The 17,514-nt window shown below is 35.2% G+C and overlaps 1 protein-coding gene and 1 non-coding gene across 2 annotated transcripts; one reads left to right on the plus strand and one right to left on the minus strand.

The window, feature by feature from the left end:
- Window positions 1-11,665: 11,665 nt before the first annotated feature.
- On the minus strand, window positions 11,666-11,772 carry LOC113743099 (small nucleolar RNA R71). Its single transcript, XR_003460985.1, has one exon. It is a non-coding gene; the product is annotated as a small nucleolar RNA R71 (small nucleolar RNA).
- A 610-nt stretch (window positions 11,773-12,382) lies between these two features.
- LOC113740969 (uncharacterized) lies at window positions 12,383-16,471 on the plus strand. Its single transcript, XM_072046616.1, has 5 exons — window positions 12,383-12,676; window positions 12,791-13,843; window positions 13,937-15,325; window positions 15,393-15,427; window positions 15,826-16,471. The coding sequence occupies exons 1-5, from the start codon at window positions 12,383-12,385 to the stop codon at window positions 16,469-16,471; spliced, it is 3,417 nt and encodes a 1,138-aa protein (XP_071902717.1).
- Window positions 16,472-17,514: the final 1,043 nt, after the last annotated feature.

Below are 17,514 nucleotides of genomic sequence, written 5' to 3' on the forward strand. Positions count from 1 at the left end.
GTAGACAAGGTCTAATAAATATTCCAAGATAGGTTTGGTAGGGGATTAACACCAAGAATCTCGAATTAACAAGTCTCAATCAAGTTTAGTAATAATTCTGCCCAAAAGGAGGGTTTTCCTTCAAGAAGTCAGTTTCGAAATACGGCCACAAATCAGTCAATTCAACTCAGAATTGGATGTAGTTGGTGGTGTTGGAAAACACATTCATAAAGATACAATTTCTCAGAAGAAACTATTTCCAAAATCTGTCCACAACTAGTCCACATTTGAGCCTCAAGTTGTAGTTCATGTTCTGCCTTCCAGGGAACTAACAAAACAGGGCAGCCAAGTTCAAATGGTTGGTACAGATTACTCATATGGAATCAGGATGTGAATTTTATACCGTTAGAAAGCTGGGAATGTCTAGTTTCCAGTGCCATAAACAACACTCGATTTCAACATCGGAGTAAAACGTTATGTCCGAAAGAAAAGGACTGCCTGGGCAATCCGGGAAAATTTTCCAGTTTTGCTAAACCTTTGAAATCACTACAATTGACCAACCAAATCATGTTATTTTTTAATGAAACTTTCTACACCATTCATATAACATGTATACATAATAAACAAGTCATTAGAATCTCAAAATTTCGCACCAAAGTGCACGAACATGGCAGGGCTAAAATGGTCACTTTTGTTCATTGCACCTTCCTTGAATTTCTACCAACAACCCAACATTATTCCACTAATTTAAGCACTAAACCAACATTAATAGCATCATCATTCATCAAATCAGTCCATTCAATCCAAGTGGGAGTTCATAGAGCCCACACAACAATTTTTCCAACATAAACAAGCTACCCACATGCATGCATAAGCTTAGATGTGCAATAGAACTTCCATAAATCAAGATTATCAAGGTTGATTGTTACTTACTTTTGTTGATGACTTAAACAGAAATTTCGGTCCTCTTAGAGCTCACAAAAACCGTGGAAAAGCAAGCTCTTTGGTAGCTTAAGATAATCCCCAAATGCTTAGCAAAGTGTGGTTGAAGTTGGAGGTGATTTGGTGAGGATTTAGTGAAGAAATGGAGAAGAAATTGAAGCTGTTTTTCTCTTCCTCTTGGTCGGCTGTTTGGAGCAGGAAAAGAAGAGCTAATGTTGATGGTAAGCTTCCATGAGAAGCTTTAAAATTTGTGACCAAAATTTGCTTCAAAAGTCAACTAGGAATAGTGCGTGTACGCGTGCGTTTTGTGCTCGATTCCTCTTAAGTTTGTTGCACTAGTGCACTAAACATCTAATGTACTTATATTCATATCATCATTATTCACTCTTAGTAGTCCCAAAATAAAAATCTAAGGTCCTTCAATTAACCGCGCGCGTAAAAACGCGTACTTCCAATTTGTGCACGATGAAGCGAAATTTCTAAGAAATTCTTATAATGATAGTATTACTAACTAATAATTGAGCACTTAAACATAAAAATACCTATTTTGAGACTAATGTACAAGTCTCCAATTTTTCAAACTTATTGTATCATCGTTTCAATTATTTACTCCAATCGCGTATTCACTACTCTCACTTAACGAGCCTTCAAAAATTAAATTTTGAAACGAGTCACTTTGAAAATATAATTAAGTTATAGACCCATGTAATTAGGTCTAAAGAGCTTACAAAATAATATTCGGAGTAAATGGCCAAGTAAATAATTAAATAAGCTAGAAATAGGAAATTAAATAAGTAAATTTTGCGAGTCCTCACATATATAATATTAGTTATATAGAAAGAACACGATGGTTAATGGTATTGAATATTTCTTGAAATTATGGGAGTAATTTGATGTAAGATTGATGACTAACTTTGTCCTTATTATACATGAAGTATATTGGTAGATGTTGATTTGGTGCTAAATCTAGATTTGATTATAATTGTGTATATATGTAGATAGTCATAGTTTAAGAGTTATAAGCTATTTATTTGTACGGGTAGTGAAGGATTTTATATTATGTTTAGTAAGATTTAAGGATCCATGATTGAAAGGAATGTATGATATTTTCGTATAATATTATGTGTAAGCTATCACTTATTGGAAGAACTATAACATATTTTCCATCAATGGAGCCAGTTTTACTTGACTTTTGGAGTATACTCGGCACTTCTTGTTTAAACATCTTAATCAAGTTTTATTCGTTATGTGTGAAGTTTGACTCAAAGATGTGACTCAAAAAGCTTTCAATCAAAAAATTTATTTCTTCACTATCCTATTTATTGATCTTTAAAGTTGACTAAAAGTTTGGCTTTGAAAGCAACTTAGAATTTGAGAATTTTTTTTTTTGTTTTAATTATTTGGATGATTTTTATGGCATTGTATATATATATTTTTTGATTTTGTCACATCAATCTTGTGCAAGTTTTCAAGATATATTAGTTTGGTTGATGATGCCAAATTGAATTTATAATTAAGCATTGATTTTTCTATAGGATTGTTGTTGACTTTCGGAAGTTATTGTACTGTAGATTCAAGTTTTAATTTCGAATATGATAGCCAATCGTTAGGCACTACAATGAAATATTCTGAAATTTTGTAAGGAACTAGTTGGAAGGTTAATGATACCTAGATATTGGAAATGGTACATCATAGAATAAGAAAATGAATTATTTTGCAGTGGAATTCAGAGAAATGTAATATGTGGAGTGGGTTTTGATTATTAGGGCAATGATATTATGGTGAATCATTGCAGTTTATAGGTCTAAGGAAATGCTTATCATAACATGTTTCATAAGGAGTCGACATAACAATTATTGATAGCAAGAAGTAGAAGAGGGTGAGATCATGTTTGGAAATTTAAAAGTTAGTAAGTTTGATCTATTTATCGTCTCATAAGTTTACAAGTAAGGACAGACTAATGTTGAAACCATGACTTGATAGTTCTATTGAATGGGATGATATTATTGGGATATTTGTACCCGACAGTTAGTGTGAAACAGGCTATGATCAATTTGAAGAAAGATCCTGAACTTTTGCAAATAAAGGTAGAAATTTCGAGAAAGAAATTTTTTTAAAGGGGGAAGAGTGCGAGAGCTTGAATTTTATACCTAATTGCATACACTACTATTAGAAATTTTGAACGTGCAATCTTGTTAGATTATTGACTACTTGGAATATTTAATTGATTGCTTTATACTTGAGTGTATTAGAATAATTTAAATTCATGCATGATTCACATTCATGGAATTTAATACGAATTAGACAAGAAACCAGTGGGGTAATAGTGAGATGGAATGAAAGTGCAAGGTTTAAAATATTATATGTTCATGCATTTGACACTTGGCTTGAGTTGGACATTTGTCCAACTACTAAACCAAGCTAACACCACCTTATTTGACCCTTGACATGCAAAACAATTCTTGACCGTGGGAAAGAGAGAGAAAACATTTCTGGTTCCTTAATCTTCCAACCAACAATCGAGAGAGTGAGGGAGAGAGTTAAACCGTTTCCTCTTACCGCTTCAAAACAAGAAAGAGAGTTGAGAGTGAAGAAAATATTGTAGCTTCTTGGTGTCCAAACCAGCTACACTGAGAGAGAAACATTGGAGCATTTGCCTTTGAGAAACCGAGGGAGAAGGAAAGAAAACAGTCTGCAAATTCCAACTTTTGTTGTGAGGAAACAAGAGGTAAAACCTGATAAATTTCCCTCATTTTCTCTCTACCTTAGTTCTATAATGTCTTAACTTGAACTACTATCAAGAAAAGACGAATTTAAACAGGGAAAAAAATGCTTGAAAGCTAGAAATATTTTTGCTAAACACACTGCAAGAGATCTGTCTGCAATGTTGTGGCTATCTCACAAGATCTGTTATGATCCATTTGTGTACAACACACACACTCTAGCTCTTTTATCTTGTCGTGCATGCAGAATTTCACTTGAAGAAAAGAAGGATCAGTGTAAAAACTTGGGGGAAAACTCTGCTTAAAAACTGTTTACCCGTTGGAAGTTTTCTGTGTTGGTCGAGAGGAAGAAAGCTTGAGTTTCACAGCTTTTCATTCGAAATTTTGAAACAAAATTTTACTAGAAATGCATGATATATGTTTTGTCTCTTGTCTTATATAAGATATTTATCTTTGAAACTAGTGAAACGTTGGTAAACTTGGCTGAAAATGTTGAAGGAACTTGCTGGAAATCTGTTGAGATAGCCGAGAGAGAAAGGAAGAATTTTTCTAGTGTTCCGCTATGAGTTTTGGCTGCAGACTTTCATATTGTGATTCAATACACCTTATAGCACCTTAATCTTAACATGCATGTTGGATTTGAGTGTAAAATGAAGAGTTTTATAGGAGAAAATTTGTTTCAAACTGTTTACTTGCTGGAATGTTTCTAGCTTTGGCCGAGAGAAAAGAGGGGTTGCTTTCCCAAACTTGTATCCAATTTTTTGAAATTTGGCTTGAAGAATTCTTGTTATGTGCTCATTCTTTGTTGTATAGATGTCATATCATGTGTTTTGCTTTTGGTTCTAGTGAAAGTTGGTTGTTTTAAGAGAGAAAACTTAAGGAACATTGCTAGCAATTTTGAAGAGGGTTGAAGAGAGGGAGAGCTGAGAATTTTCAGCTTTAACTCCATAACTTTAGTTGTTGATAAGTATATCTTTGCTTCATATGCCTCTTAATATCTAAAACTTGGCATGCATGTGGTAATTTACTTGATTTAAGCAAGGAATTTAGGTGAGTTTGCAAGAAAATGAGGAATGAAATTCCTTAAGTTTTATTTCATGAATTTGGCCGAACTTGAGCTGGTTATTTGTGCAGCTTGTAGCTGTAAAATTTATGGGTTTTGATGAATTGTTCCTTCCTACCTGTTTTACTAGATGTATATTGGTTGCATGATTGAACTCCTTTGAAAATTAAAAGTGGGATTATTGTGTGAGAATTTGAGAAAGGTGAACTGGTTGCTTCACTTAAACGTGGCTATAGTTTTTGGAATTGTGATTTGAGGCTAGGAAATAGCATGTATGTAGATCTTTTCTTAAGAGTTTTACTAAGTGAATAGTTAAATAATATGGTAATTATAAATTGTCTCAGGAGACAATAAGGTGCAAGAAGGGAACCCTGAGGCCAAGGTGTAAATTGTTCTCTTATAGTGAGTGTTCTATATTTGTTTGTAATGATTGAATACATGATGAACATAAATATTATGTGTTTAGTTGACCAATACTTGTTGGATTATTGATGTTTGAATTGTTTAGAGTGAAATTTGTCAATTGCTACTCTTTTGCTAAAAGGCGAGTGCAGACTTTATCACACTCGACCTAGATGAATTTTGGAAATGATAAATGCCTAATTGTTATTGTAATTGTGCATGAATGTAAGTCGAATGTGTATTTTATCACATCAATTGAATTGGGCCCCAAATCCCACTGTCGGACAGTCCATTCGAGCCGATAACGACCGTGGTAGAGTAGGCTGGAAGACCTTAGGCACTGAAATGTTTGGTATAATCGAGTATTACCCCGTTAATGAGGCGCCTATTGGAGTGACAGAGGGACTAATGATTGAAGGGGATTGTTTACTATTTAGGAGGATACAAGGAGGAGATGGTGGAGTGTGAAGTGAATTGTAGGAAGTTGTGCAATGAATTATTGAACAGAGCTAAGTGCTACGTCTGGAAACGGATGGGAGCCACCTCTAGGGTCCGTATCGGTACTGTATGTTACGAGCCCACCTCCCCCTAGGGCGTACCCCAGAGTTTAGTAGACCGCGTGCCCAACTCTCGCCAGGACTAGCTCACTCACTTCAAGAAAACAAGTTACAACTTCAAAAGTAAAGGAAGCAACAGTTCCAAACTTAAAATGTACATTAATGCTTAAGTTAAGCTCCAAAGCTCATACATTCCTTAATATCTCAAAATATTTAACATTCCAGATACATTCAACCCTAACCGAGCACTAGCACGAGTACAATTGCAAAAATTCAAAAACTAGACTATGCTAGCCTGTACCAGTCTCACGCCCTCGCTCGTACTCCCTGTAAGGAAAACAAATTTAACAGAATATAGTGAGCTAAATCTCAGTGAGGTTTCAGATAGCAAGTTGACCAGTATTTAAAAGTGTAAGTATCAAAGTAGCAAAGTAGCGAGCGTAACAAGTCAAGAATTGGACCCAAGTAGCAAGTTAGCCATATGTAAAACTTGAACTCTTAAAATGAGCGAGTGTAAAAGCTCATAAAAAGAAACAATAACACGACAAGTAATAATCATTTCAAAATATAAGGATACGGATGGCTCTCAAGAGCCAAATTCATGTTGCTTCACCGGAGCTTGATCAAGTAGTAGTTGACACTCCGTCAACTTTCAAGTAAAGTAACCAGTCCAGTAGAGCACCCTTAACTACAATCTCCGTCCACCATTCAAACTCCCTACCGGGCCCAAAATCCTCAATAAACACGGGTGGTAATACTCGAGCATACCGATTAGTCGAGAAGATAACACTCCACTCGACAAAACAAGAGACTCAGGGTTCGTTACTTAATCGACCAAACCCTTGTCGGCTCGACTCGACTCGACTCGAGTAACTAGCCACAGGGTTTCTAGAATTCTAGGTAGTGGGCGCATCATACACAAGTATCTCAAGTCAATTGCAACAAATAAACAAGTATATATCATATTAGGGCAAGTGCGATAAAGTATACTTTTGTCCGACGAAACCAATCAAATATCAAGTATTTAAATCAAGAATCAAGTTCAATCATGTATTTGGAAGCACTCACCAAAGATTTAGTGCTTGTCAAAATCACGTTCAGGTACAACTCCTTGGTTGGAGTCCAAATCTACGATAAAATATCATTTAAGAGTTTAAAATCCACTAGTCGAAACATAGAAGTTTCGCTTCAAGAAAATCAAGTAAATAAAACTTGTTTAAATAGTATTCATATGGCTCATCAAACTCTAAAAAATTCATGCTCGCTCTTTTAGTTTCGATAAAGATGTGATTTCTCCTTTGGAAGTCACACTTGGTATGAAAAATCGAAAAAATCGTATTTTCAAAGGTCGCTACTTTCACTTTTTAAAGGGCACTGATAAGAGTTTATTTTACGTATTTTTAAGTTAATTTTGAGTTGATTATTTAGTTTTATAATTAAAATAAAGAGGTTTTTGGTAAAATTATATATTTTTGGTAAAAGTGGATAATATTGCATTTCTATTGATTTTAATGGTAAAAACTTCATTTTTATGCAGGAATGATGATTCAATCACCAAAGGATGTCAAATGAGGTAAAAAATAGAGATTTGGTGATAAATTCAAGTAGCAACAAGAAGAATGAAGTGAAAAACGTTCAAGTGAGGAAATGCAATACAAGTCAGTTTTGACACTCTTCAGTATTTCGATCATATCTCAGGCTACAAAGCTCCGATTTGGATGATTCTTGAAGCATTGGAAAGCTAACTCAAAGGGCTACAACTTTTGTGTTTTGCACAAAAGCTAGTTCGGCCTTTATGATAGAGAAAATCGCAGATGAAGTAAGGCCAAAGTGAATACGCGAGTACACAAAACGTGACTTGTAACCGCGTTTTGTGTAGGCGCGTTTTATAGCCGAAATTCTGCAATTTGACTCAGCCAATTCTCTTGTGTTCACACCACTTTCCAGCTATAAGATGCAAGGGAATTCGGTGCACATGCTTCAGAAGACAAAAGGGCAAGAAAAGTGGCTTATTTTCAAGTCAAAAATATTGGTTTTTGACTATGCTAACAAAGTGGAGATTTGGGAATCAAAATGTGGAAATTGACTTGGAAAAATGGAGCTCTTAAGCAGTTTATATGCAGAGACATTTTGGGTGGTCTGAGATACGGGAGGATACGGGAGAAGCTTGGAAGTGCAGAAATGTAGTTTTTCCATTCTCTTAGTATTAGATTAGTGTAGTATAGTTTAGCTAGTTAGTTCATCCACTCTTGTACATTATCTAGATTAGGATGAAAATGGAGATGAAGAAGGCAAGGTGATGAGCTCAAGTGACATGGGTTACATTCCTTTCCAACTCTTTATCTTTTGTATTTGATTCCAAGTTTAGCTAATATACAAGTTCTGGATTTTATATTTAATATGTGTTTTTAAAGTTTATACCTTGGGTTTGGTTGAACTTCCTATGATTGTTAGTGTTTATTATTTGGCTATTTGATTTCTAGTATTTGAGCAAGTTATTTAGCACTTTGGCTCTTGAAATCATGATTAATCTGGTACCATTAATTCTGATTATCTAAGGTGTTATTTCTGCAATGAAAATTGAGATTTAACATTAGTTCAAGAAGTGCTAAACATAGGGAGTACACTCACGAAAGTAGAGGTGCACCTATGTGGTTTTTAGTAATTCATTTCATGTAATTTCACTGAAGAAATGAACTTGTAGCTAATTTCATAACCATGAGAATAGGTATGGATTAGTTATAAGTATAATTGATTCACTACGAAAGTAGGATTCAAATGCATAAGGAAATTACACCATAATTAGCCTAGATGTAGTACTCAATGATCCAAATATAACACTTGCATGAGTAGTTAGGGATACCACAACCTAAGGGATACCACAACCTCAAATTAATTGTGAGTCTAAATAATAGAGTAAATTAGTATCTAATAATTGTTTTAAATTGCTCCTCGTGGGATCGACCCGATACACATCTCGTACTACAATTGCGACCTGTATACTTGCAGTCCAACGGGTGTAAATTCGGAATTAAACTTGCACTTAAAGTAAAAACCCGTCAAGTTTTTGGCGCCGTCAAGATGATCATGGGTTTAGAAAGCATATTATTGGCCATATGAGTTACTTGCGTATGAAATTGGTTAAGGATGAGGAATTGACTTGAATTTGTTATAATGGTGGTATAATTGGCTCTCATTTACTTGATATTATGAGTACTTGAACTTAATTGAATAATTGCATAATGGTTATTTACTTTGTTTTGAGGAAATGAAGTTGAAATGCTACATATGCTTATTTTCAAATTTTGGATCATTGTCGGTTTGTATTTCTTATTGCTTGAGGACAAGCAATGGTTCAAGTGTGGGGGTATTTGATAAGAGTATATTTTACGTATTTTTAGTGTGCTTTATTAATTAGTTTTGGTGTGTTTTATTTAGTTTTATAAATAATTAACTAAGGTTTTGGTAAAAATCTACATTTTATGTTAAAGTGGCTAACATTGCATTTTTATGGATTTTTATGGTAAAAACTTCATATTTTGTAGGTTTAATGATTCAATCATCAAATGAAGTGCATTGAGAAGATATTTGGATGATTGATGATGAATTAAAGTGGTGAAAATAAAATATGAAGTGTAAAAAGGAAAAATGCAATTTGAATCAAGAAAAGTCAGGTTTTGACAACTCTGACACGTTTTGGTATTTTGACTATATCTGGAGCTACACTGATCGGATCAAGGTGATCTTGGTACCATTTTGAAGCTAAGAGATATATCTACATTTGGTATGAAGACATCAAAGTCCAATTCATCCGTTTTCATAGTCCAAAAGTTGAAATACCGAAATTCAACTCAGCTGTCCAAAGTGGAAAACAGAGTTCCGACCAGTGTTTAGTATTTTGATCATATCTCAGTCTACAAAGCTCCGATTTGGATGATTCTTGAAGCATTGGAAAGCTAACTCAAAGATCTACAACTTTGGTGTTTTGTACAAAATCCAGTTCGGCCTGCATCATGGAGAAAATTGCAGTTGAAGTAAGGACAAAGTGAAAACGCGAGTGCACAAAACGCGAGTTGTAGACGCGTTTTGTAAAGGCGCGTTTTCTGGCCGAAATTCTGCAATTTGCTCAGTCAATTCTCTTGTGTTCATACCACTTTCCAGCTATAAGTTGCAAGAGAATTCGGTGCACATGCTTCAGAAGACAAAAGGGCAGACAAGGTGGCTTATTTTCAAGTCAAAAACATTTGTTATTGACTATCCTAACAAAGTTGAGATTTGGGAATCAAAATGTGGAAATTGACTTGGAAAAATGGAGCTCTTAAGCAGTTTATATGCAGAGACATTTTGGGTGGTCTGAGATACGGGAGGATACGGGAGAAGCTTGGAAGTGCAGAAATGTAGTTTTTCCATTCTCTTAGTATTAGATTAGTGTAGTATAGTTTAGCTAGTTAGTTCATCCACTCTTGTACATTATCTAGATTAGGATGAAAATGGAGATGAAGAAGGCAAGGTGATGAGCTCAAGTGACATGGGTTACATTCCTTTCCAACTCTTTATCTTTTGTATTTGATTCCAAGTTTAGCTAATATACAAGTTCTGGATTTTATATTTAATATGTGTTTTTAAAGTTTATACCTTGGGTTTGGTTGAACTTCCTATGATTGTTAGTGTTTATTATTTGGCTATTTGATTGCTAGTATTTGAGCAAGTTATTTAGCACTTTGGCTCTTGAAATCATGATTAATCTGGTACCATTAATTCTGATTATCTAAGGTGTTATTTCTGCAATGAAAATTGAGATTTAACATTAGTTCAAGAAGTGCTAAACATAGGGAGTACACTCACGAAAGTAGAGGTGCACCTATGTGGTTTTTAGTGATTCATTTCATGTAATTTCACTGAAGAAATGAACTTGTAGCTAATTTCATAACCATGAGAATAGGTATGGATTAGTTATAAGTATAATTGATTCACTACGAAAGTAGGATTCAAATGCATAAGGAAATTACACCATAATTAGCCTAGATGTAGTACTCAATGATCCAAATATAACACTTGCATGAGTAGTTAGGGATACCACAACCTAAGGAGCTTTTATTTGTTATTTTGTATAATTTCAGTAGGATAAATTTGCTATAATTCATTGATAGTCTAAATAATAGAGAAGCTTTAGTAATACCGGTAATTGTTCACTCTTCCTTGTGGGATCGACCCGATATATACCCTAAACTACTAGTTGATCTGTATACTTGCAGTGAACGGGTGTAATTCGGTATTTTTTAGCTTGCACGTATGTAAAATACCCGTCAAGTTTTTGGCGCCGTTGCCGGGGAGCGGCAATATTAGAGCCTAATCATCTTTATTAATTTAGACAGTATTATTTTTTTTATATTTAATCTTATTTTGTAATCAGTTTTTGACAATTGAAGTTGCATAATATCCCTTATTTCTGTTTGTAGTGTATGCACCGGGAGTCTCGAGAAGTCGTACCTGTCGATCCAGAAATTGAGAGGACACTACGTAGACAAAGGAGGCACACACAACAGCAAGAGGAACAAGAGATTTGGCAACCGATAGAGGAAATTTTGATAGAACTACCATTTGAAGAAGAGATGGCCGAAAATGAAGCAAATAGGCGAGTTCTACGAGATTTTGCTCTACCGGGAACACAAGGATCTCAAACAAGTATAGTAAGGCCTACTGTAAATGCTAACAACTTTGAGATTAAACCATCACTGATCCAAATGGTTCAACAATCTCAATTTGGAGGTAATGCAGTAGAAGATCCTAATACACACTTAGCTACATTCTTGGAAATTTGTGATACAATTAAAATGAATGGAGTTAGTGATGATGCTATAAGGCTAAGATTGTTCCCATTTTCATTAAGAGATAAGGCCAAACTTTGGCTACACTCTCATGCTCCCAATACTTTCACTGGATGGGATGAATTATCAAGAGCATTCTTAAATAAGTATTTTCCACCAGGTAAGACTGCTAAGCTTAGAATGGATATCACTAGTTTTAGCCAATTGGAAGGTGAATCATTATATGAGGCATGGGAAAGGTTTAGAGATTTGCTTCGGAAATGTCCACATCATGGACTGCCGGAGTGGTTAATCATACAAACCTTTTATAATGGTTTATCTTTCTCCACTAAAACTATTATTGATGCAGCTGCAGGTGGAGCTTTAATGGGAAAAACACCCCAAGAAGCTCATAATTTGATAGAAGAAATGGCAGCAAATAACTATCAATGGGCCAATGAGAGAGGTAATACAAGACGTCACGCAGGTATGATAGAAATGGACACTCTCAATATGCTGAGTGTTCAAATGAATAATGTGATGAAATTGCTAAGTAGACAAGGTCCAAGTTCATCTAATGCACATGTAGCATGCTGTTCTGTATGTGGAGGTGAACATGATACTAATGAGTGTGTCGATTCTGAACAGGTACAATTCGTCAATAATTACAATCGTAATGCTCAAAATAACCCCTACTCGAATACTTACAATCCGGGATGGAGAAATCATCCAAACTTCGGATGGAAGGATCAAGGAAATCAACAAAGGCCAACCAATCCGCCGGGATTTCAACCAAGGCAACCACAGGCTGAAACTAAACCAAGTTGGGAGATCGCGGTGGAAAAACTTGCTAAGGTGACTTCGGACAGATTTGAACGAGTAGAAGGGAGACTGGATCAACTCACTACAATGTACAGGAATGTAGAGGTCCAAATTGGTCAAATTGCTAGTTCTTTGAATAATCGAAATCAAGGAGAATTACCTAGCAAAACAGAGGTCAATCCTAAGGAGCAGGTGCAAGCCATTACTCTTCGTAGTGGTAGACAATTAGAAGATCCTCCAGTGAAGGAAGTTGAGAAAGATGAGAATGAAAAACAAGAAGAAAAGCAGAGGAACCAAGAGGCGATTGTGGAGGAAAATAGGCGGGAGAATCCAAGAGAAAAGCAACCATCATCTTCCACTACCATTCCAATACCCCCTGCGGTTCCATTTCCACAAAGATTAAAGCAAAATAAGTTTGATAAAGATTTTGAAAAATTTGTTAAACTTTTCAAACAATTGCACATTAACATTCCTTTTGCCGATGCTATTTTGCAGATTCCATCTTATGCGAAATTTCTCAAGGAAATCATGACTAGAAAAAGAAAGTTGGAAGACTGCGAAACAATAGCATTAACGGAGGAATGTAGTGCAATTATTCAAAATAAGCTACCACCGAAGTTGAAGGATCCGGGGAGTTTTTCTATACCTTGCACCATAGGTAACGTTGATTTTTCTAAGGCATTGTGTGATCTTGGTGCTAGTGTATCATTAATACCTTTAACGGTGGCTAGACAATTGGGTTTGCATGAGCTTAAACGCACTAATATCACTTTGCAACTAGCGGATCGGTCTATTAGATATCCATTGGGAGTGTTGGAGAATGTATTGATAAAAGTTCAAAAATTTATCATTCCAGTGGATTTTGTGGTATTAGATATGGAAGAAGATATATCTATGCCAATTATTCTAGGTAGACCATTTCTAGCTACTGCAGGTACTATTATTGATGTAAAAAATGGCAAACTTAAGTTTCAAGTAGGTGAAGAAGAGGTAGAATTTAATTTGAATGAAATGGAAAAATACCCTTCTTTTACCGATCATGCTTATTCTATTGGCACAATTGATAAACTAACCCAAGAGATGAGTCAAGTCAACTTTGACTTAGATCCTCTTGAGTATTGTTTAATGAGTTTAGGTAAGCAAGAAGATGTTTGTGAAGAAATTGAAGAATTGGCCAAATACTTGGATTTTCAAGCACCTTATAAAAGGGGTAATTTGTATGAAAGTCTTGGCCAAGGAAAAGGGTTTTCACAACCTTCAGAAATTGAACCTCCAAAGTTAGAGCTCAAGCCACTTCCGACTCATCTAAGGTATGAATTTCTTGGAGAAAATAAAACTTTACCTGTAATTGTTAGTGCTGACCTTGATGATGAACAGTGTGCAAAGTTGTTAAGAGTTCTAAGAAGGCGTAAGAAGGCAATTGGATGGACAATTTCAGACATTAAAGGTATAAGTCCTTCTATATGCATGCATCGAATTTTATTGGAGAACGGTTGCAAACCAGTGGTGGAAACACAAAGAAGACTCAATCCAAACATGAAAGAGGTGGTAAGAAATGAAATTCTTAAATGGCTTGACGCAGGTATAGTTTTTCCTATCTCCGATAGTGTTTGGATTAGTCCAATTCATGTGGTACCAAAGAAAGGTGGAATGACTACAATCGTGGGTAAAAATGATGAATTAATTCCATCTAGACTTGTGGTAGGGTGGAGAGTGTGTATCGATTATCGTAAGTTAAATACGGTAACAAGAAAAGATCATTTTCCCCTACCATTTCTTGATCAATTATTGGAGCGAATAGCCGGATATGAATTTTACTGTTTTCTTGATGGTTTTTCAGGATATAATCAAATAGCTATAGCTCCAGAGGATCAAGAGAAGACCACATTTACATGTCCTTATGGCACTTTTGCCTTTAGAAGAATGCCATTTGGGTTATGCAATGCTCCCGCAACTTTTCAACGATGCATGATGGCTATTTTTTCTGATTATATTGAGAAAATTATGGAGATATTTATGGATGATTTTTCTGTGTATGGTTCATCTTTTGATCAGTGTCTTCATAATTTGGAATTGATTTTGCAGAGATGCGAGGAAACAAATCTTGTACTGAATTGGGAGAAATGTCATTTTATGGTAAAAGAAGGAATTGTTTTAGGACACAAGATTTCCTCCAAGGGAATTGAGGTGGATCAAGCCAAAATAGAAGTCATCGAAAAATTGCCACCCCCAAGCAATGTCAAGGGGATAAGGAGTTTTTTAGGACATGCTGGCTTTTATAGACGTTTTATTAAAGATTTTTCTAAAATAGTAAAGCCATTATGTGATTTATTATGTAAAGATACTCCTTTTCAATTTGATGACAATTGTTTGGTTGCATTTGAAAGGTTGAAGAAGGAATTGATTTCGGCCCCAATTATAACTTCGCCTGATTGGTCACTACCATTTGAATTGATGTGTGATGCAAGTGATTATGCGGTTGGAGCAGTTTTGGGACAAAAGAAAGAAGGACGGTTGCACGTCATTTACTATGCTAGCAAGTTGCTAAATGAAGCACAACTCAATTATGCAACCACAGAAAAAGAGCTATTGGCAGTGATATTTGCTTTGGATAAATTTAGATCTTATCTAGTAGGATCTAAAGTTATTATATATACGGACCATGCGGCTCTTAAATATTTGTTACATAAAAAAGATGCAAAACCAAGACTAATTCGGTGGATTCTTTTATTGCAGGAATTTGATGTGGAAATAAAAGACAAAAAGGGAACAGAGAATCTAGTAGCGGATCATCTATCACACCTAGAATATATTCCAGTCAAGGATCAAGTTCCTATTCAAGAGAATTTCCCGGATGAGTTTGTCCTAGCAATTATCAATTCTCCATGGTATGCTGATATTGCTAATTTTTTGGTAAGTGGAGAGATTCCAAAGGGAATTAATTACCATCAAAAGAAGAAATTCTTACATGATGTCAAAAGTTACTTTTGGGAGGAACCATTGCTGTATAAACATTGTGCCGATGGTATGGTACGTAGATGTATTCCCGAAAACGAGGTACATAATATTTTATATCATTGTCATAACCTTGAAACAGGTGGACATTTTAGCACCTCAAAAACTGTGGCAAAGGTATGGCAATCAGGATTTTATTGGCCAACTATGTATCGAGATGTTCGGGAATATGTTAAAAGTTGTGATGCATGCCAAAGAACTGGAAATATATCTCGAAAGAATGAAATGCCCCTAACTACCTTCTTAGAAGTTGAATTATTTGATATATGGGGTATAGACTTTATGGGACCATTTCCAAGCTCTTTTAATAATAAGTACATCTTAGTAGCAGTGGATTATGTTTCTAAATGGGTAGAAGCAATCGCTTCACCTACTAATGACTCTAAGGTTGTACTCCGATTCCTTAAAAAGAATATTTTTTGTAGATTTGGTATACCTAAGGCCATAATAAGTGATGAAGGAAAACATTTTTGTAACAAACAACTGGATTCCTTATTGTTTAAATATGGCTGTAGGCACAAGACATCACTCCCGTACCATCCTCAAGCCAATGGACAAGCGGAGCTAGCTAATCGTGAGATAAAGCTCATTTTGGAGAAAACTGTGAATAAATCACGCAAGGATTGGGCTACAAAGCTAGATGACACACTATGGGCTTACCGAACGGCATTTAAGACTCCCTTAGGGATGTCGCCGTATCGTTTAGTCTATGGAAAAGCTTGTCACTTACCTGTAGAGATTGAACATAAAGCTTATTGGGCTATTAAAGCAATTAATATAGATTTTAATCTTGCAGGTGGAAGGAGATTACTTGAGTTGAGTGAATTGGAGGAACACCGGTTACATGCATATGAAAATGCCAAAATTTACAAAGAAAAGATCAAATATTGGCATGACAAGCACATTATTCCTAAACAATTTCAGGTAGGGCAAAAAGTGCTTTTATTCAATTCACGCCTGAGGTTATTTCCAGGAAAATTGAAGTCAAGGTGGTCTGGACCATTTGAAGTCACTCAAGTATTTCCCTATGGAGCGGTTGAAGTGGCAAATTCAAGAAATGAAAGGTTTAAGGTCAATGGACAACGAGTGAAACCCTACTTGGCAGGTGAAATCGTACCCAAAGGACTCATATGTCTTTTGGGCGACTCTTCTTCAAATTAAGAAACTGAATGTGTGAGTCGAGCCAACGACTATAAACAAAAGCGCTAATTGGGAGGCAACCCAATGTTTATGTTATATGTGTTAAATTGGTGTCATTTTGTGGTTTGAATAAGTGTTTTAGTTAATTTGTTGTTTTTGTGTGATAGGGTTGGCAAATGGAAGCAAGAATGACCATTTGAGGTGAAAAAGGCGAACTGTGATCAAACAACTCAACCCCTCGATTTGCGTTAAAGGTGTTTTTGATTCATTATAAAGGGGTACTTGTATTTTGACAGTGGTTCGTGATTAGTGGCTGATAAGGATCTCAGCCATTGACTTGGGGAGTACTTCTTTCTTTTCTTTTCTTCTTTTGTTTCATTTCTTCCCTACACATTGAGGACAATGTGTAATTTAAGTGTGGGGGGAGAAATATGTGTGATACTTGTGGTTTTAGTTGTGTTTGATATAATTCTTGTGCTTAAATGGTGTTTCTTGTGGTTGCTGGCAGGGAGATTTAGTCCACTTTTAAGGGGAGACTCTGTCAAAATTTTTCCAAAACCTTATATATATATATGTTATTAACTATAATAAATAAAATAAAATTTTGTCACTTATCCTTTTGAAATAAATATATGCGGTTTTGATACTTCTTTTCTCATGAAATTTGGAAATGATTTTTATGTGATTATAATTTTTACATCTATAGGAAAGTATATCTAGTAAAGTGGAGAAAATTATGCCTACATTTTGTATATTTGATGAAAATTCTTCTTTTTATCTAATTTTATAAGATAAGAAATTAATATGGTTAATAAGTGTCATACTCTTCTCATGATTACTCTTAGAGGGAATTTTATTATATATTGTTAAAAAAAAAAAGAAAAAAAAAAGAGAAAAAAAAAAGAAAAAAAAAAAAAAATTGGTTATTCTACTCCAATGATTCTCGTACCGAGTAACCGGGGGTTGGCATCTACAAATGTCGACATTCGCGTAAAAAGGTACTTGAATTAAGAGTATGCAAAGCAACTTGAGTATGTGAAATGTTGAGTAACCGGGGATCTGCA

The sequence above is a fragment of the Coffea arabica genome, chromosome 4e, assembly GCF_036785885.1.
Source record: "Coffea arabica cultivar ET-39 chromosome 4e, Coffea Arabica ET-39 HiFi, whole genome shotgun sequence".
NCBI lineage: Eukaryota > Viridiplantae > Streptophyta > Magnoliopsida > Gentianales > Rubiaceae > Coffea > Coffea arabica.

Excerpts from the sequence above, each read along its gene's own strand:
- LOC113740969 (XM_072046616.1), top strand. The coding sequence starts at position 12,383 with ATGTACAGGAATGTAGAGGTCCAAATTGGTCAAATTGCTAGTTCTTTG. Across the intron at positions 12,677-12,790 it reads CCATTCCAATACCCCCTGCG|ATTCCATCTTATGCGAAATT; the intron begins GTTCCATTTCCA and ends GCTATTTTGCAG. Across the intron at positions 15,428-15,825 it reads CCTCAAAAACTGTGGCAAAG|GCACAAGACATCACTCCCGT; the intron begins GTATGGCAATCA and ends ATATGGCTGTAG.